A 20,785-nucleotide genomic window follows, 5' to 3' on the forward strand; every position below is an offset into this window, starting at 1 on the left:
TTTTAACTTCAGTGTTTGTTGTAATTCCTTTGTCTTTATTAAAGGACCAGTGTGTAGGATTTTTTTGGCATCTAGTAGTGGGATTGTTGATTGCAACCAACTGAATACAGCTCCCCTTCCAAGTGTGAAGGACAAACTACAGTGGCTGCCAAAAATGTGAAAGGCCCTATCTAGAGCCAGTGTTTGGTTTGTCCTTTCTGGGCTACTGTAGAAACATGGTGGTTCAACATGGAGGACTCCATTGAAGAAAACAAGACCAGCATCTGTAGATAAAAACAGCTAATTTTAAGGTAATGAAAACACATATATATCATATTTCAAGAAAACATACTGATACATATTATATTGCATTTATGACAATTGACCAAATTCAAGATTCAAGAAGCTTTATTTATCCTGAGGGAAATTACTGTGCAACAGTTGCAATACAAAGGTGGGAAAGTAATACAGGGTTAGAGTAAAAATAAGCTAACATAAAATAAAATAAAATGAATAATAAAATAAAGGCTAACATAAAATAAATCAAACAGTTAACTCAATGCAACAAAATGTCACACAGTGGAAATTTACGGTAATGTGACAAGTCATTCTTAGTAAGTCCGTCCAGCTCAACGCACCAAACTCAGATCAAACTGTCAAACTAGGCAGTGCTGATCAAATATGAATCGAGATTGTTGACTATTTCTCACCTCAAATCTTTTCGTAAACATAGTGTACAGTTTATCTGGGATTTGAGGGCGTGTGACCAGGTGCCATTATTCCCTGCTACGGACGAGTCAAAACCAAGCACAGCCAGTGAGCACAAGCTTAATGTGCAGTACCCTGCATTATGTCACCACCACTGGTCGCCAAAAAAAACCCCAAATTGGTGATTTGGTTCAGATGGGCCTGCCCCCACTGCTAAAAATAAATCCTAGAGGAAACACTTATAATGCATTATAATTTACATGGGATGCGTGCTTACATGTGCTTTATTTGCCAATGCAGCACCTTGCCAAAGGATGTTTGCACCAAAAGTTGAGCCAGGTACATTGCCTGACAACCTTGCATTTGTTTACTTTTTTCTGCCGCCTTCTGTGCCTGCGTTGTTACTCCCACTGTACTCTGCAACTGGCCTCATCCAACTGAATGAGAAAGTCGAGCCTAAGTTGAACCAAGCCTGAGGCACACTTGCTGTCACAACCTCCCCCTGGCTGCATCCCACTGCCTCCCTGGTCTTTATAGTCTTGGTATAGTGAATCATACAAATGTGACAGATCTGCATTGTGTCTTTGGCTAGTTAAGAATTTTATTTAATCACATGTCTTGACATGACATTGTTGCCTATTGACAAACAGCAGTGTGTCCAGGTTTTGATAAGAAGTTAAAGGTACCAATAGAGTTTTCCTTATAAATATAACAAAAAACCTGTGTGATACCAGGTAAATTCACTGGCTGTTTAAAAGGAGCAGACAGAGAGGCACTCTGTTCTATTTTTTGAAACATAAAAACTGGTTGTAAACCTTGGTGAACTGTTTACACGATGGACAAATTAGTGTTCTTAAGTAGAGATAGACCGATATGTTTTTTTCAGGCCCGATACCGATTATTAGTAGTCAAGGAGGCCAATAACCGATATTTAGAGCCGATATTCATTTGCAGCAAAAGGGAAAATATTGGCGTCAAAATTTTGAATAATACAAACTCCAACACTTAACTTCGTTTAAATGCCTTTAAGCACATGTTTATTAAACAGCTTATCAGATTTGCAACATGTTAAAGGTTTTTTTTATTTTAGAATTTTAAAACAAAGATGTCTATTGTCTAACAAAAAGTGCAGGGAGCTCCCGGGCTCAGCAGCATGTCTTATAAAGTTAGATGAAAATTTAAACAAATAAATAGCTCCCTAAAGTTTTCTACAGTAAATAAAGTTTTCCAAAATTTCAGTATAACTGAAATGTAATCTTTCACTTATCTTTGTTTTAAGTTCAAACAAAAACAAAAAGTGCAGGGTGTTCCCAGGGTCAGCAGCATCTCTTATAGAGTTAACTGAAAATTTAAATAAATAAGTAAATAGTTCCCTGAAGTTTTATAAAGTAAATAAAACAGAGTTAAATCAAATTTGTGAGTCTAAAATCAATTAGTAGTCCCAATTGAGCAGCACCAGATTGTTGTGCAAAAAGCAGAGTTGTTCAATTGAGTTTATTAGGTTTTTACTCTCTCACTCACACACAAACTTCTACTATCACGGACTATTTCCATATCGATATTATCAGCGACCTTGTTTCGAGTGATTAACAGGCACGTCTGGAGGGACTGCGAGCGAGCAGAGCTGCCGCTGATGTTTATATATCGTTAATGGGCTCACAGTAATGTTACTAGTAGTTGTGAGTTGTAGAGGACTGGGATGTTTATTACAATTTCGGGAGAGTCTGCTGCCTTAACTTACCTTCGAAACCAAGCCCCCAGGAACAGCGCCGGGCTTTGAATCCAGTTTTACATGGTGGCAAAACTTTTTCTCCTCTCCGCCGTGTGTGTGAGCACTGTGCATGCACAGGTTTCAATTTCACTGCTGATTGGCTGTTACCCGTGCCATGGCTCTGCGTGTAACCAGAGGGTGTAACCAATCAGATGGTGCTGTGGGTGGGACAATGCTGGAGACAGAGTAGTGACAGCAGACAGAGAGGCGCGGCTGCATCAGAGCCAAAATAACCCAGTTAGGGTTAAATTGATCTCTTATCGGCCGTCGGATGAAAAAAAATAAGGCCGATGCCGATATGCGCCAAAATGCCAAATATCGGCGCCGATAATCACTCAATCCCTATTCTTAAGGAGAACTACAGCAGCTTTTCTAGAACGAGGTTTCTAGATTACTAGACATTTAAGAAATCAGCTTACCTGGGGCGCCCTGATAGCTCACCTGGTAGAGTTCTTGCCTTTTCTATCACTCTTCAGCTGTCACTATTGATAAAAAAAAGTAATAAAAGCCCCAAAAAAGAAAAGATTTGCAGTGAAATTGCAGAATTAACTTTTCATTTCACTGTGTACTGCTGTGTGTTTGTGTCCCGTGTTTCAGATCTGGGATCTGGCCGATCCCGAAGGCAAAGGCTATCTGGACAAACAGGTAAGGGACAGATCACAGTCACACAGTGGATCACAGTGATTTTACCTCACATATCATTGTAATATTGTAATTTCATTCAAACTGGACAGAATAAAACTCACCAAAACCGTCTTTGTTAGTGTTTACACTGTTCCAACAATCACCAACTCTGCTTTGGCTGAAATAAATCCTTAATTCACCGACGTAGATAATAAAAACAGTAGTTTCAGTTGCTTTACACAGCTGCACATGGAGCAGACCGGCTGTTTGAACAAACCACAGATCTTTACATAGAAAATAGTTTGCTGCTATATTCATTTTTTAAATCTCTTATAACCTTTTAATAACAAATAATGTCAATGTGAAAGAAGTTGATGTTGATCTAACAAAATGACCCAGGTGTAATAAGACCTCAAAATGATCTAATGCTAGCATGTTCAGCTCAAATAAGAACAAATGGAAAACAGCAACAACACTAACTTGTGCACTAAAGATAGAGAATATTTGTATTTTTTATATTGCAGTATACATTTTTCTTTTCTTTTTCGTATAATAATAATAATAATAATAATAATAATAATAATGTAATACGTATGACGAGAGTTGTATGCACTTGGGGTTGTGTTGATTATCTCAGGCAGATAATGAGAGAGCCTTGATGGGTAATGATGGGTGTGTTGTCTCTCACAGGGGTTTTACGTAGCTCTGCGGCTGGTGGCCTGTGCTCAGAGTGGTCAGGAAGTCAGTCTGTCCAGCCTCAACCTCACAGTCCCTCCCCCAAAGTTTGTGAGTGTGACTTCTTTGTATAAAAACAAGCTGTAACAGTTTTTTCAGAATATTGACATTTTGCAGCTATACATAGTTATTACACTCATCAATCGCATTGTAAATAAGCCATTTCTGTCATTGTCATGTTATATTATTAAACCTTGTATCAAAAGCTCACTATGAGAGAAGAAGATGTGTGTTTAATCCAAAGAACCAATCATGTGACATTGCTGTGACAGCCATCTTTGTTTGTCTAATTTCAGAAGGACACCAGCAGTCCGTCTCTAAGCAGCACAGTGTCTGCTTCCGGGGAGTTACACTGGGCTGTCAGGGTGTGTTTAAAAGCACAGATAAACACACGCACACACGCACACACGCACGCACGCACGCACACACACACACACACACACACACACACACACACACACACAGAAGAATAAAGCAGTCATTATACGTAAGTGTTTTACATTGACCTGGAAAGAGACAGAAGAATAAGACAATAAGAGTAATTTATTAATGGAATCCTCGCAAAAGTATACAGATGACAAAAATAGAAACTCAGCAGAATACATCTCATTCAGGTAACTCATGCTAAAGGCTGCACTGAAGCAACAAACACTGTAGGGCACTTTTAAAGGCAGACAGATACTCAGCGACCAGATACATTACACAGAGGGTTTATTAGGCTGTTTTAAAGCCAATTTGTTAAATTCGCTTTAAAACACAAAAAAACCCACTAAGGAACAGCTTGGATGGAGGCTTTTTTTTTTTTTTTAATGCAACAGATATTCACCGGTCTAAGAAAACATCAAGTATCAAAAAATGTGGAATTTCACTGGTATTGGTATCAACTACTACATTTCTGGTATTGTGACACTACTAGTTTCACACAGATTTAATTATGTCCAGCATAGAGCACAGACAGGTTTATTTTTTACGGGGTCCTGCTCAATACATTAACTTTTTTTAACTTACAAATATCGATATTGGCATCTGCCTTAAAAATATGGTATTGCTTGGGTTGTAATATTTCTGTTTTGTAAACCATTGTGTTTGTGAATAAGCATGAGCTTAGTCAAAATATGGAGTGAGGCACAGTCAGCCAAAGTTTTCCAGGTGAGGCTTTTTAGATAACTGTTGTGTTTTTTCCTTTGTAGCCCGAGGAGAAGAGTAAATTTGATGGGATTTTTGAAAGTTTGGCTCCAGTCAATGGCCTACTGTCAGGAGAGAAGGTCAAACCAGTCCTAATCAACTCCAAGCTACCTCTGGATGTCCTTGGGAAGGTATTGACTTGGTTTCTTATATTAGGTCTTACAATAGGCTTGTTGGTTCCATGATTTAAGATTAAACTACTCAAGCCACAACGTAAATGTTAGAGTCAAGTTTCCCCACAAATATGAAATAGCATTAATTTAATGATGGCAGGTAGAACTGTTGTTCACAGGTTAAATTGTCAAAGAAGATGCTTTTTTCCTATGTGGAATTCTAGTAATGAAATATAATCTGTAATAGTTACCACTTGAATCACACTGAATTGCCTCAACATGTTTTTTTCCTGCTGTTAGGTTTGGGACCTGAGTGACATAGACAAAGATGGCCATCTAGACAAAGATGAGTTTGCAGTGGTGAGTGTTATTTTCTTTACTGTTACTGTATGTAGTGTAGATTCTCTATTCCCTGACTTCCATAAATATACACTCGGTGGCCACTTTATTAGGTACATTCATGCTGCAGATCCAATGTAAAGCCGCATCCAAAAGGTGCTCTGTTGGATTGATGTCATTGAAGAACACAGGAGCATTTGTGTTTATTTGCTGTTTTAGAAACAGTGATTGTGAGTTGTATCTAACTCAGTGGTTCTCTTCACGAGGGGTCATGAGGTTCTTTCATAAAATGTGTTTTTGGGATTTTATTGCCTTTAATGGATAGTAAGGCCTTCTTGAGTTTAAGGGGTGTAAGAAAACCTAAAAATATGCACAGTAGGCCTATATCTCTCTCTATTACTGTAAAGAAAGTAAAATACATTTTCATTGTTTAAGTTTAGATTATTACTTTAGATCTAAACTTTAAAGACCTGAACACAAGCTATATTCACGGGCCTTCACTCACAAAGAGCTCATAGAACAGTGAGAAACAATAGTCAAAAAATAAATCTATTAAGTATGTGTGATTGTTAAAAAAACACAATACAAATAGAATTGTATAAAACGTTTCCTAAAATAATCAGGAAAACTGTGATAACTCAATATCAATATCACAGGAAATAATAAGCTAAAAATTCATCCAAATCACTTGTTTTACACAAACTTGCTGCAGTTATTGTGTTCACTGTTCATCAGGTGTTCTCTACTGTTATACATTGAATATTATATAAAATATCCATAAAAAAATAAACTGTCACTGATTCAGTTTACTCTGTGATAGAATAGGCAACCACTGGTCCAACTAATGAAGAGATATTAAGCTCTCAAGCATAGTTAAACAGTATTATTGTGACCTAGGCTTACTGTACTGTGTACGTATATATAGGAAATGCTAAAAATGCTAAAATTAATATTAGGTGAGTGTCAGACCCAGCACGTAATCGATATTAGAGTAACAATTAGTTTTATGAGCAGCCAGTAAGTATGTATTAATAGCAGGATTTGCCTCCCCAGGCCATGCACCTGGTATACCGGGCCCTGGAGAAGGAGCCTGTTCCTGCACTCCTCCCCTCTGCCCTCGTCCCTCCATCTAAGAGAAAGAAGAGTCTCGGCTCCGTGTCCGGCTCCGTGCCTGGACTGCCTGCAAGCCCCCCACCACCAAAAGACTCCCTGCGCTCCACCCCTTCCCACGGTAGCATGAACTCACTCAACAGCACCGGCAGCCTGTCGCCCAAACACACGCTCAAGTCTGGACAGGTAATACGTACGCTGCACTAATATACATACGTACACCGATCAGCCATAACATTGTGAGCACTGACAAGTGAACACTGATTATCATCGTCATGGCACCTGTCAGTGGGTGAGATATATTTGGCAGCATGTGAACATTTTGTCCTCAAAGTTGATGTGTTAGAAGCAGGAAAAATGGGCAGCGTGAGGATTTGAGCGACTTTGACAAGGGCCAAATTGTGATTGCTAGACGACTGGGTCAGAGCATCTCCAAAACTGCAGCTCTTGTGGGGTGTTCCTGGTCTGCAGAGGTCAGTACCTATCAAAAATGGTCCAAAGAAGGAAAAGCGGTAAACCAGAGACAGGGTCATGGAGGGCCAAGGCTCATTGATGCACATGGGGAGTGAAGGCTGACCTGTGTGGTCCGATCCAACAGACGAGCTACTGTAGCTCAAACTGCTGAAACAGTTAATGCTGGTTCTGATAGAAAGGGGTCAGAACACACAGTGCATCACAGTTTGACCACCAGGGTGTCCAGGTGGTCACAATGTTATGGCTGATGGTGTGTATACAGACACCTTTAATCAGTAAACACACAATAATCCATAATTAGAAATGATTCTGGAATATTTGCGTTCTTTGTAATTGTAGTATGTTTCAGTGTTGATTGTGTAAAACCTGTATTTAATTTACTCAGTGATTGCAAAGACCATTGAACAGAGACTAACACATTCCAATGACACAACATCGGGAGAAATTTGGGGTTCAGGTTCTTCGAACCAAAAACCTTCCAATTAGTGGACGACTGCCCTACCTCTGAGCCACAGCCCACAGTCACACAAGAGCACCGTCTTGGTAGAACACCAACTCCAAATGAGTTCAACGGCTGAAAACGGCTTCAGTTCCCCATCAGTAAATCCCACACAGCAGTCTGTGCAGAGGCGTCATCGCAACTACCAGTTGTCACGTTGTCTTTATCATTTCTGTGTACTTTGTCATATAACACAGGATGATGGCAAACATAAACAAAAGGTCTACCATGAGTTGTGATTGGACTTCTGTTCCGCACAATTTGACTGGTTGATTTATTTGCGGTGTTAGTGCTCAAAAAAATCAACCATGATTATTATTATATCAATTATGTTGCCTTCTCGTTGCGTCATATTCGTGTATGTCTGAATTCGGGGGAAATATCAGGTTTTGGATATGATTCGTTTATCAAAGCTTATTATTAGTAATTGAAGGAATTCTTCTATTATTATTCCTCCCAAACAAATGCATATTCGGAAGCTTTCCCATGCTCGAAAACTCTCTCACTTTCTAGGGGTCCACTATGATCATGGCAAAATGGCACCTCAGGGGGCCCATAAACTGTACCACCCGGGGCCCCTTTCACCGATATGCATAAAAATAGGCACACACGTAGATCTTATCCAGACGAACAAAAAATCCAGTGGCCACCATATCCCAAATCCAACAGGAAGTTGGCCATTTTGGATTTAGCTGTCATTTCTGGCGATTTGCACACGTGTTAACATTTGAACACTTTTTGGGGGGCTAAACATGCCCGAAAACTCATGAAACTCAAAATTCAGTTGTGGTGAAGACTAATGTATTGTCTTGGTCCCGTAGATGGGCGTTGCAAAATGGCTTAGCCACGCCCCCCAGAATCAGCCCCCAAGACACGTATGACTTTCATCATTGGTACGCATGTGTATCAAGATGGGAAAAGCAAAAAAGCCTCTTGGACCCATAACTGTCTCTCTCTCTCTCTCTCTCTCTCTCTCTCTCTCTCTCTCTCTCTCTCTCTCTCTCTCTCTCTCTCTGTAGAAACTTGTTTCTACAGAGAGAGTAGAGAGAGTAGTTGTGTCACCCTCATGCTGGTAGGAAGAAATGTATTATGTTGTTGCATCTTAAATACTACTTTTTTGAATTTAAAACTATATTTTGCGAATGATGGACAATGAAAATGAATAAAAACATAAAAAAGGTGACATGCAAAAATGACCAGCATTTTAAATAATAAAATAAATCCACCAATTAAAAAAAATATATGTTTAACATAAAATACAAGCTGTTAATCAGTTTCTAAGATTATGTGATGTTTTTGGGACCTCTTGTAATCTAAACACAAAAATAAACTTCATGTGGAAATCAACAGTAGTTCAACAATAAACATTAGTATTTTAATTACATTAGCCTTTTTATGGTAAATGGCGCCTTTCTAGTCTTCCGACCACTCAAAGCGCTTTTACACTACGTGCCACATTCACCCTTTCACACACATTCACACAGTGATGGCAAAGTCCATCGAACAGAAACTAACATTCATACACATTCACACACCGATGCACGGCATCGGGAGCAATTTGGGGTTCAGTATCTTGCTCAAGGATACTTCGACATGTGGCACCAGGAGCCGGGGATCGAACCCACTACGTTCCGATTAAGGAACGACCCGCTCTGCCTCTGAGCCACAGCCGCCCATTTATGTAAATATTATTTTCTTATTGCTACTTTGCATTCGGATGTATAACATGGTAAGAAGAGACCACCGCATTTGTAAAAAGGGTTTCGTTATTGCAAGTAATCACACATTTCTTGTGTCAAAATTATAAAAATATAAACTCACACTAGAGCTGCTGGCTAATACAAAACAATACAGATTTTAACAGCTGTCATCAACTATGTTTAAAACACACTTTGGGTAAAACAAAGTACAAAACATATAACTTCAAATGTAACACACAACCCACTAGAGGTGGGCGATAATATCGTCGTTGTTTTGATGGCAAATTTCCATTATCGAGTATTTAAATTACTTTGCCAAAAATATTGAAACGCACGCGGAAACTCCTCACATCCACTTAATACACAGTGCAGCAACGCTCTCTACAGCATGGCAGGATTCAGTCACACGACTAGTGGGCCTACGTGATCACATGGCGTGATCACATGACCTCTCGCTAGCATCCTCCTTTCAACAGTTTAGCAGCATGTTGTGATGGTAGAGAGAAAATGCAAGCACCTCCAGTCCCTGAAGCTACCGGTACTTCAGATGATTTAGTGCTGAGACGTGGGTCTACCTCTCTGGCATGGAAATGGTTTAGTTTCGAAAATACTTTTTTAGCGCAGCGCTCAGAGCGCTTCAAGTCGAAATCTGTTCCACTTTTAACACCGCTGGGCCCTCGGAAAATGAGTTTGTGAGCGCGCTCTGCGCTAAAAACGCGTTTGGTGGACACAAGCCCTACCTCAGACAATACCAATCACATTTTAAAGGATATCGACTGATTATCGTTATCGCCAAAACAATAACGAGATATTTTTTTGAACTCTTCAAATGACGTGGAGTACTGTCTCTCCTGCTCTTTGCTTTCATCTGCTATAAAGCCATCTCTGGATTCAGTATCAACCCTGGACTTAGTGAAGAGCTGCGTCTGTTCACTCTTGCTTGAAGAGGTTTTGCTGAGGCTACACAAACCTGCGTGATCTCCATCTGTCCAAGTGATGTTGCTGGATGTGCCAGTAGAGAGGGGAATGGAGGCAGAGGAGGTTGGGGGCCTGCTGAGATCCTGAGATTCTTCAGCATCTTCAGCTATCCTCTCTGTGGCGTGAAGGTTTAATCCAAGAGTCCTTTGCCTCGGTTTTGGCCTGGGTGGCCCCCTCTCGGTAGCGCTATCTGCTGAGGACACGTGGTTGAGGTAAGTTGCTGATAACTGTGGAGTCATGGCCAATCGTTGTGCTGACCGATGGAAGAGTCAGGCGGCTCGTTTTCATGTGACTCTGATGCCCCGACGTCTTCCGAGGAAGAGCTGATCCTCTGGGTTTTCAGAAATGAAACTCTCTTCGTCCTGCCATGTTTGCCTTCGTCATCTAAAATCTCAAAGTCGTTGATTTTGGCTTAACTCTTCCCCGCCTTTAATGTGCCAGCCTTCTTTCTTCTTGATTTGAGGAGTTCATTCAAAAAATCATCTTCGTCTTCATGGAAGTCATCAGAGTAAGAGAATTTGTCTTTTCTTGTTTTGCTTGCCCTGGCAGAGACAGCAGCCTGAAGTTCATCCTGAAAAGTTGTCCTTTTCTATGTTTTCAGGCTTTTCTTGGGTCTCTGTAAATACTTTTATAAGGAGTTTGGTCTAGACCTGCTCTATTTGAAAAGTGTCCTGAGATAACTTCTGTTATGAATTGGTGCTATACAAATAAAATTGAATTGAATTGAATAACCCAAACCCAACAGGAAGTCGCTCAGTACAATCAAAACTGCAGATGAAAAGTTGTGCTATTTGTGACTGTACGTCCAACAGTGTGCCTGTGGCGCCATAAAATAGACAACTTCAGTTTACAATGTCCAATGTCCACTAAAGATCACATATTCTGTAACAGTCCCACCATGAACACGTCCTCATAACGTCAGTGTACATCGTCCAATCTCAACGAAACTTCACGTTTGATAAGAGTCCAGCCCTGAACATGTCTACATGACAATATTCAGATATAGTGATAGCGCCACCTACTGGCAACAGGAAGTAAGTGCTGCGTGGCGATTTTGAGCTGATTTACATGAAATTTTCATGTTGTGGCCTACACGAGTTACGCCACGCGGCCGCAGCACTCCCGGAGTTGCTTGGAGTGCGAGGGCCCGTTCATCGCTGCTTGCAGCTTTAATTTTATTTTTATTCTGTGAATTTCTTTTGCTTTTTCTGTGTGCAGCATGAAGGAACTGCAATTTAATTACCAGTCCCTCCAGAAAAACGCGATTATGCGATGGCATAATTCAATGCATAATCAGTCTGCATATTCATGCGGGGGCCGCATTTTTTCAAATACGCCGCACTTTTGCCTCATAAATTGCCGATTTCCGCACAAAATATGTGGGGCTATCATGATTTCATAATCCCTGCATTTTCATTGCAAAAAAGTCACATATATCTTAGCAGAAAGTTGAAAAATGTTGCGTTTACTTCACACGAGAGCAGCCATTTTCCTGTTGCCATGGGAGCGTTAAGAAGTGACGTAATTACGCGACATCAACATCATCGAAAAGCTGCAAACCCTGCGATGGTATTAGTAGTATGTAAATTTAAGAGATTGCACTTTGTGCATTGGAGGCACTTATTTTAACAGAAAATGTCTGTTTTGTATAGCTACCTCTATAAAACAGGAAGCACACATTTTATTTTTTTTATATTTTATTCATTTTTACAGAAGTTGTAGCATATTCCTTTTGTAAAGCTACAGAACTTGTTTGACTCATCAATGTTTTGTAAGTTGGAGCCATGTGTTTATTAAGGTCTGAAATAAAACAAGATGAGAACTTAAATATTCCCAGCACTTTCTGTGATGTAGCTAGTATGCTTGCTTATCATAGGAAGTACTAAGAAATGACTCTGCAAGGCTCCGGAGTGCGACCAATTTGGTCGCACATGCGACCAAAATTTTTAAGAGTGCGACTAATAATTTTCTAGGTTGCACTCGTGCACCTGACGCTGCCCAGGTGAAAACATAAATTTATTTTGCAAGCGCATCATCTCTCTGTGTTCTCCTGTGACCGAACTCACACACTCATGGTAGGATCATATCGTTTTCTAAACCAATAAGAGACAGAGCTCAGGCAGGTCTTTGCCTCTGATTGGCTGTGGCCCTGTTCACCGCGCTAAGTTGTGTGCGTTTAAAAATTGCTGAGCCCCGTTCCTTCGGCGACCGCATCAGACTCGGAACCAGAGGAGGAGACAACCGAGTCTGGGATAGAGCCCGGCTCCGAGACCCAAATTAAAAAGGTCAAAATATATTCCTTCAGACAGGACTGGCTAAAACAATTTCCCTGGCTGAGGTACAACAAAGGACGTAACGCAATGCACTGCCTGTACTGTCAGGAACGGGTCAGAATATGGCCAGAAATAGTGCATTCGTGAGCGGGTCAACAACGCTTCGTATCGAACTTTTATTTGGAAATGTTTTATTTTGCTTAGTGTTTTAGTTTGAAATTTAGTTTCAATTTCAGCTCAGTGAAGCACTTTAAACACTTTATTTTTCTTTTTATATATAATTGTGCTTCAAATAAAGACAAGTATTTCTCTACACCTTATTCTTGTTTAAAAATCATTCACATTATATGAAAGTTATGGAGAGTGATAAAAAGGTGACCTTATGGCGTTAAAGGCGATGCAATGAAAAATTTGGGTGCACCTAGATTTTGTGCACCAAAAAAAAAAAGTAGTAGTAGCCTAGTGAGAAAAGGATGTTGGGGGAATCACTTTTTTTTCTCTTTTTCATCATACCGCAATTTTTGCAAGTTCCCGCAATGTCATCGCATAAAATTGCATAAATATCCTGCATATTCCATCGCATTTTTTAAGAAAACGTGCCGCATAATCAAGGATTTTTGCCGGCAACAATCACAAAAAAACTCTGCATTTTTCTGGAAGGACTGAATTATACAACCTTGTGTTGTCTGCCCATAGAAGTTAAAACACATGCGTCTCTCTCTGTCTCAGCATTCTGTGACCTGGGTGGTCCCGATGTCAGACCGCGGTCGCTATGATGACATCTTCCTGAAGACTGATGCTGATCTGGATGGTTTTGTCAGCGGACACGAAGTTAAGGAGATCTTCATGCAGTCTGGACTTTCTCAGAATGTCCTTGCTCATATATGGTAGGGCTTCATGCTTAACAGTTAATATGTTTTGTTTTTGCTTATTATTGGATTGGTCCACTGGCTTTATTCATGGGTAATACATTTACTGATGCTTCAAAGATCACTTATAGACCAGTAATGAGAATACATTTTGCATTCCAGATCCTGTGCAGCCCTTTCCTGAAAGTAATTGGTCATATGGTCCAGTCAGTCAAAGGGATTTTCCCAACCTGACAACCCACAGGTTTTATTAATATACTCATTAATGGCTTAAAACTGATCTTTAAAACTTAAGCTAATTATTAAACATTAATAAAGCCATTAGTAATAAAGGGTGCCTTATTAGAAAATGGTACCATTAGATCTACCATTGTCACAAAACTCACAGGTATTGGGTTCCCACGGTCATGGAAAACCTGGCAAAGTTGTGGGATTTTGTTGTGTGTAATGAAATCAATTGTGAGTGTAATCTTCCCTGGATAACCTTCCATGTAGTATAACAGTGTAGCGATTGAAGTAACATAGCCCTTATCGATGCGTGACAACATTTTGTTTACTATCACCAACAAGTCTTCATTTTCCCCTCCGTGTTCCGTCTCTGTCTCCCTCCATGTATGCCAGCTAGCTAAAATTATGTTTGAATAGAGTTTGATATGTTTGAATAATGCTGGGCACTGCCAAAGTGCATTATACATGTCAGAAAATAATTGCTTAAAACATTACTAAAGACTGAACTATGTAGTCCTGAATTGCTGAATTGAGTTAGGCCACTGGAATAAATCACCTGTGCACCAAAAAAAAAAATTTCTGCCACTGTCATATCTTTTGACAGAACTCATCCAAGTAGAGCTGCAGAATTAATCGAAATATTATTGAAATAGCAATATGGTCAAGTGCAATATCAAAATCACAGAAGCTGGCATTTTTTTTGGTAAAAGTAAAATTTGTTACAAAACAGCATTATAATAAAGTAGTTCTGCAGAAATGGCCTACAAACCGTGTTCTCCAGATTTAAGAAAACTTGTTTGTTTTTTACAGACCCCAACCAATGTTACATCATCATTTTAATATTTTTTCATTTTAGATTTTAATTGTGATGCAAAAATGATCATTCTCACTAATCTTGAATCATATCGCAATATCACATTATCTGTCAATATAACCAAATTGTTTTTACCATATTGTGTGGGCCTAATCCTAAACACTACTATCAAGTGATTAATGGAAATGTGTTAGCAGACCAGAGGCAGTTCATCAAACAGCAGAGGCTAGACCACATTTTTTTAACCAAAATGGCTAGATTCCCTGCTTCCTGACAATTCTCAACCCGTCAGAATTGTACATGTTGACTTGTGGGCATTATAGAACCCATATTGTTTTCTTCTGTCACTCAGGAGAACAGTGTTGACTGTCTGCTCTTCCCTGCAGGGCTCTGGCAGACACAAGGCAGATAGGTAAGCTGACCAGGGAGCAGTTTGCCCTTGCCATGCATCTCATCCAGCAGAAAGTCAGTAAGGGCATTGACCCTCCACAGGCCCTGACTGCTGACATGATCCCCCCCTCTGAGAGAGGCACTCCTGTACCAGTAGGTCAAAATAAATTATTATCAACCAATAATTTATCGGCTATAATTTCATTATCGGAGTTTCCCATTATCCACCGACAATTTATTGGGCCCGATATATATTTTATATCTCTATTAGCTGGTATTATTGTAAAGCATGGCATAATACTGATAATAGATACCACATACAAAGAACAAGGAGCTACTGATGTTTTCGAAAGCTGACTTTTTGACATGGGATGGAGTTTTCTATCATTATTGTCAGAAACTAAGTCATTGTCTCTGTGGCTGCAGAGTATGTCAGGATACATGACCCCCGTGGGATCAGAGATGGCTGCTCTCTCTGAGATGAGACGGGTGAGTGAACACTTCTCTTTCTCTTCTCTCCTCCGCTCTGCTATAGATCCTGTTTCCTGAATTCCTGCCAAATCTGCTTAATTCTCTAAAAAAGAGAACTTAAAACTGTGACCCACATAGACATTTACTGCCCACTGTTGTCCTAACTATTTCACTGCTGATGTTTCTACCTGTCCTTCCTCCTCTCTCAGGCTATAATGTTCAAGTTGTGGGTAGGTAACATGGACCTACAGTGTATTAACATATGGATGCTTCCAGTGGTCGGCTGTACAGGCTAATTACTGGAAAGCATTTGCAAGACTTTTCTCTCCATTCCAATACAGTGCAGTGACATTGTCTCACCCTGTCAACTGTCTGGTGATCGAGGGAAGATTCAAGATCACTTTTAGGTGGCAATCAGGATTCTTTTAGTATTTTTGATAAAGCACCTGCAGTCTTATGATAGCAGTTGTCTGTGGCTCTGGTATAAATAGGTTAAATAAATCAGTATAATTCCAAGTGTAACCAGTACTCTTGTTTGATAACAGCTCTCCACACTCTTTGGCTAGTGTTACCAACAAATACTGGTGGACACAATACTGTAAAATTAATTAAAAACCACTTTAATGAAAAATTCCTCAATGTTTAAAATCTTGAATCATTCATCTCCTTGGCAGTTTGTCACTAGTGGTGACACTTCACCACATATTGGTGATTGACCCAGCCCCCACCTACTGATTCAACCTCTGTGCTTCTCCTCTTATTGAGCGCTGGTTTCTCTCCTATCCTCTCTTTTCCTCTTCTTTCTTCCTTTGGCCTGGTCTGCCATGGCATCATTTCATCATCCAACAAATGATCACCAAATGAAGTTTACTTAGCTGACCTTTTGTCTTTTTGTCTCTCTCTCTCTCTCTCTCTCTCTCTCTCTCTCTCTCTCTCTCTCTCTCTCTCTCTCTCTCTCTACAGGACAGCTCTAGTTCAGTGGGTTCAGGGGAGTTCACTGGCATCAAGGAGTTGGATGACATCAGTCAGGAGATAGCCCAGTTGCAGAGGTAACAAGGACTCACTAATCACTGGCAGCACCTAAAAAAGTAGGGCTTTTCCAGTAGTACTTTTGGCCGTGTCAAACCGGGCCGCGGTGATTAGCCTTTCAATTACCACTTTAAACGTGCAGTGCTGTGCCGAATCCCACCCAAGATGGACCTTCTCCAGTGAAGGTCCAAAGCGGGCCCAACCTGGCTCCTAGCGGGCTGTGGTGATGTTTTGCCAAATGTTGCTAACCTGTGACGATCACCTTCTCCCCCTCGAAAAACACGTGTGTTCCGAGACATAGCCCCTGTCTGTAGACGAGCAGACAGACTGACAGACAGACGTTTGTAGCTTCTAACTGAATCTCTGTGGAAATTTAGTTTCTCTCCTGCTTTATTTTACTGTTTCTTGTTCAGCTGTAGAGGACCCGTGATGAAAACCCAACACTTCCTGATTTTGCAGCTTCATAATAAAAGCATTTAAATAACAAAATAATTGGAGACTTTAATGTTAATAATTTATAGGAAGTTAAATGTGTTCACCAACGGAGTTGAGCTTAGTTAGCAGCTTTTCTTCAAGCGTGTAGCCCTGTTTTAATGGAGAGGAAATCCCTGCCGTGTTGGGCTGGTACGCCGAGTCAAACCAAGTTGAGCCAAGCCAGCAGGTGTGTATGGAAAAACCCCAAAAGTGTAAAGCAGTTTTACTTTAACCTAATTTTCAAAGCTGCATACAAAATGAATGGAAGATCACATAAAACATTTTAAGCATCAGTGAAACATTTGTACCAGCATATCTTTACGTACAGCTTTGCATCTCATTCAACCAAAATATAATGCAGTTACAACAATAGCAACTTGCAAATGTTACAAGGTGCAGCTTTGAGTTTAATTTCACTTTGACTGTTAACATTCACTCTATGATGAATGGACTTGCTGATGAGCTGTGCCAAAACTCTCATTTGTCAGCAGCCAACACACCTCCTCATTTAACCTCTAATGTTAGCTCCCTCACTAATCCATTGCCATAACTTGCATCCAGGCTTTTATCACTATCCTACTTTTAATGAGGCTAATAGTAATATTAATAGAGAATATATGTCATTGTCAAAATGAATATTAATTATCATATCATGTCATATCATCTTTTATCAATAATGATTTTGAGAAATATATTCTTTCCCTAAACAGTATCGGACAGAAGCCATTCATTATCATATCTATTTTATACAACTATACGTCTACCTGCACATTGGTACTTGCCCGATTAGGCCAGTGGTAAAAAAAATTATGAAACGCAAAGTATTCTCTGGAGCTGATGATGATAGTAGCCAAGACGTGAGCCATCTCATTTCCGAGAGATAGACCAGGTCGTCCCCTAATCGGAAGGTTGTTGTTTCGATCCCCAGCTCCTCCTGCCACATACTGAAGTATCCTTGAGCAAGATACTGAACCCCAAATTACTCCAGATTCTGTGCTTCGGTGTGTGAATGTGTTTGAATGCATTAGTTTCTGTTTTATGGGCTTTGCCATCACTGTGTGAATGTGTGTGAAAGGGTGAATGTGGCATGTAGTGTAAAAGCGATTTGAGTGGTCGAAGACTACAAAGACGCTATACAGGTCCATTTACCATTTACCATTTACCATCAGGTGAAAAAATGGCAGCAGATAAAGACAAAGTTTATGACCTAAAGCACAAGCAATAATTTGTAATTATCTTGGAAACAGGAGTTTAACTAGGTGTCATTAGAGGATGGGGGCAAAGGCCCAACTATATATTGCACAGCTTTCCGCAAATTTGAGAGCAAGGTGGATAAAACAGAGTGGTCGCTGGTGTGCCATAACAAGAGCCAACAGCATTTCGCTTGCATGACAGCTATGAGGGTCTTTGCTGTCATTTGAAAACTGCTAATCGATAAAACAATTTGTTTAGGGGCAAGTAAAAATTTACTGCGGCCAAGTAGATTTCTGACCGACTTACCCAACTGGGCAGGTGAAAAACAGACAGAAGTTTGGACAGCTGCCCAAACTTAACCCTGCTATACTTTCAGTTCTGTATGTGCCGTATGGACATTTTTCCGTGATAAAATGCACACTTGAAAAAGAAACATGCATCAGATGTGGATGAGCTTTACTAGTCATCTTGGCTTTGTCTCATCCTACTGCTTTCTTCCTTTCTCCATCCATCCATCCATCCATTCATCCATCCATCCATTCATCCATCCACCCAGCCAACCATCCACTCTTCCTTTGATGTGTGTATTTTATCAAATTTTTGTTTGTTCACCACTTATTCTCCATGCTGCGTCAGCACTCTTGCCTTTACCCAGTGGAATACTCTCAGGTAAACACACCAGCTACTGAATATCTGTGGACTGGCATACTGGAATTCTGTCAAATCTACTGACACACAGATGAGCAATGGTTCTGCCTGCTACTATTGTTGCATAGTGGTTATCATTAGGATTCTCATATGTTCAGCTTTGCTCATTATCACCTTGACGCCTGAGGTCAAGATGTAGGGTTTGAAAAGTCTGTCTTAATACAGTACGGACGTTGAAACAGATTCTTCTTTTTTTAAGCATTCCTCCTTCTCATACTGGCCCTGAAGAGATCAATTCCCAAATCAATTTTATTAGAAGTGATGGGGGACAAAATCCACAGGCCTCATCTGTGTTAAAATACATTCCAACATTTGAAGCGCCAGCAGTCTCTCAAGTGTCAAATCTTTCAAAGTTTCAGTCTTTTTAGTACAAAAGAAACTATTTCAGTTGGCATTCTCCTCCCCTTCCACAGTCTGTGTTATCACAGGTAAAACATACCATCTCCATACAGAAAGGCCCTGGCCCAGCTGGGCTATGAACTCTGGACCTTCTTGCTGTGAGGTGACAGTGCTAATCACTGAGCCACCATGCTGCCCCCCACTGTGCTGCAAGGGTACTGTAGCTGCATACTAGGCTGAATGCCTCCCAAAGCAATTGTGATTGGTTTAAAGAAGTACAAAGAAGCCATAGCAGTTTTTTCCCCCTATACTGGAATGATAGTGGGTTCAGCCAAGTGTGGTGACATTTTTTCCTCATCGATCTATGTTCTAAAATAACAACTGAGGAAAGTAACATGTTCTTAGAAATCTCAACAGCAGATTCTCTTTTTCTGTCGGTGAGTTTGGAGGGTGTGGCAATTTATTTGTTTTTTATTTGTTATCTGTGACATTGTGGATTTGATAGAATTCCAGTCCAGTGTCTTGTTGCTCTGACATGTTGATGTGTGTACACAGCAGGAAGTTGGAAGTTTTATTCTTTTTCTGTCATCATAATTATGCATGTGTGTGTTTGTGTGCACCTTTCTGTTCATATGTTTTTTTGTGTGTGTGTCAGGGAGAAGTACACTCTAGAACAGGACATCAGGGAGACAGAGGAGGCCATCAGACACAAGAGTGCCGAGGTGCAGGTGAGGACAACTTGTTAACTGGTCAATCAGCTGTAGTATGAACACACACATCACATCACAAAGATTATGGAAACGGTAATGGTCTGTCCTTGCCCTGCATTATACAAACATAAACAGTGTGTCTCTCTCTGACCACTTTGTTTATGTGGTGGACACCTAACTTTGGCACATGATAGGAGATGCAGAATGACCTGGACAGAGAGACAGCCAGCCTGCAGGAGCTGGAGGCTCAGAAACAAGACGCCCAAGACCGCCTGGAGGAGATGGACCAGCAGAAACATAAACTAGAGGACATGCTGAACGAAGTTCGGATGAAGTGCCAGGAAGAGTCTCAGATGGTGAGGAAGAGAGGAAGAACTGTATTCTTTACTGGATATGATTAATCTTTCTTTATTATCAGGATATGTACCACAGTCCTTTAAAGTAGCTGTAATTAAACCCCTTCTTAAAAAGCCCACTCTTGACCCAGGGGTTTTAGCCAACTATAGACCGATCTCTAACCTCCCCTTCCTCTCTAAGATTCTGGAGAAAGTAGTCGCCAAAGAGTTGTGTGAATTTTTACATAACAATAGTTTATTTGAGGATTTTCAGTCAGGATTTAGAGTTCATCACAGCACAGAGACAGCTCTGGTTAAAGTTAATAATGACCTTTTGATTGCTTCTGACAATGGACTTGTCTCTGTACTTGTATTATTAGATCTTAGTGCTGCATTTGACACCATTGACCATAATATTCTTTTACAGAGACTTGAGCATCAAATTAGCATTAAAGGAACTAACTAAAGCTAAGCTGGTTTAAGTCATATTTATCAGATCGTTCGCAGTTTGTACATGTTAACGATGAATCTTCAATAAATACTGCAGTTAGTCATGGAGTTCCACAAGGTTCTGTACTTGGACCAATACTATTTACTTTATATATGCTCCCTTTAGGCAAAATTATTAGGAATCACTCCATTAACTTTCACTGTTATGCAGATGATACGCAGTTATATCTATCAATCAAGCCCGATGAAATTAATCAATTAAATCAATTAAAAACCAGGAGTTTGT

The 20,785-nt window shown here is 40.2% G+C and overlaps 2 protein-coding genes across 14 annotated transcripts in view; both read left to right on the forward strand.

Moving 5' to 3' along the window:
- LOC127350793 (epidermal growth factor receptor substrate 15-like 1) overlaps window positions 1–20,785 on the forward strand; it is a 66,531-nt gene that overhangs the window by 2,950 nt on the left and 42,796 nt on the right. For 9 of the 13 annotated variants that reach the window (XM_051377786.1, XM_051377777.1, XM_051377781.1 and 6 more), the window contains 13 exons: window positions 3,056–3,103; window positions 3,773–3,868; window positions 4,114–4,182; window positions 5,008–5,133; window positions 5,416–5,475; window positions 6,508–6,750; window positions 13,218–13,375; window positions 14,786–14,942; window positions 15,216–15,278; window positions 16,224–16,309; window positions 18,594–18,626; window positions 19,660–19,732; window positions 19,909–20,070. In XM_051377786.1, the coding sequence (XP_051233746.1) occupies window positions 3,056–3,103; window positions 3,773–3,868; window positions 4,114–4,182; window positions 5,008–5,133; window positions 5,416–5,475; window positions 6,508–6,750; window positions 13,218–13,375; window positions 14,786–14,942; window positions 15,216–15,278; window positions 16,224–16,309; window positions 18,594–18,626; window positions 19,660–19,732; window positions 19,909–20,070 (1,374 nt within the window). The remainder of the gene's footprint in view (window positions 1–3,055; window positions 3,104–3,772; window positions 3,869–4,113; window positions 4,183–5,007; window positions 5,134–5,415; window positions 5,476–6,507; window positions 6,751–13,217; window positions 13,376–14,785; window positions 14,943–15,215; window positions 15,279–16,223; window positions 16,310–18,593; window positions 18,627–19,659; window positions 19,733–19,908; window positions 20,071–20,785) is intronic. The other 4 variants (XM_051377782.1, XM_051377784.1, XM_051377790.1 and 1 more) reach the window with 1 other exon arrangement.
- LOC127350659 (epidermal growth factor receptor substrate 15-like 1) overlaps window positions 1–20,785 on the forward strand; it is a 30,715-nt gene that overhangs the window by 2,908 nt on the left and 7,022 nt on the right. Inside the window, exons 2-12 of the mRNA XM_051377478.1 lie at window positions 3,056–3,103; window positions 3,773–3,868; window positions 5,008–5,133; window positions 5,416–5,475; window positions 6,508–6,750; window positions 13,218–13,375; window positions 14,786–14,942; window positions 15,216–15,278; window positions 16,224–16,309; window positions 19,660–19,732; window positions 19,909–20,070. Coding sequence (XP_051233438.1) covers window positions 3,056–3,103; window positions 3,773–3,868; window positions 5,008–5,133; window positions 5,416–5,475; window positions 6,508–6,750; window positions 13,218–13,375; window positions 14,786–14,942; window positions 15,216–15,278; window positions 16,224–16,309; window positions 19,660–19,732; window positions 19,909–20,070 — 1,272 coding nt within the window. The remainder of the gene's footprint in view (window positions 1–3,055; window positions 3,104–3,772; window positions 3,869–5,007; window positions 5,134–5,415; window positions 5,476–6,507; window positions 6,751–13,217; window positions 13,376–14,785; window positions 14,943–15,215; window positions 15,279–16,223; window positions 16,310–19,659; window positions 19,733–19,908; window positions 20,071–20,785) is intronic.

The sequence above is a fragment of the Dicentrarchus labrax genome, unplaced genomic scaffold (genome assembly GCF_905237075.1).
Source record: "Dicentrarchus labrax unplaced genomic scaffold, dlabrax2021, whole genome shotgun sequence".
In the NCBI taxonomy this organism is placed as follows: Eukaryota; Metazoa; Chordata; class Actinopteri; family Moronidae; genus Dicentrarchus; species Dicentrarchus labrax.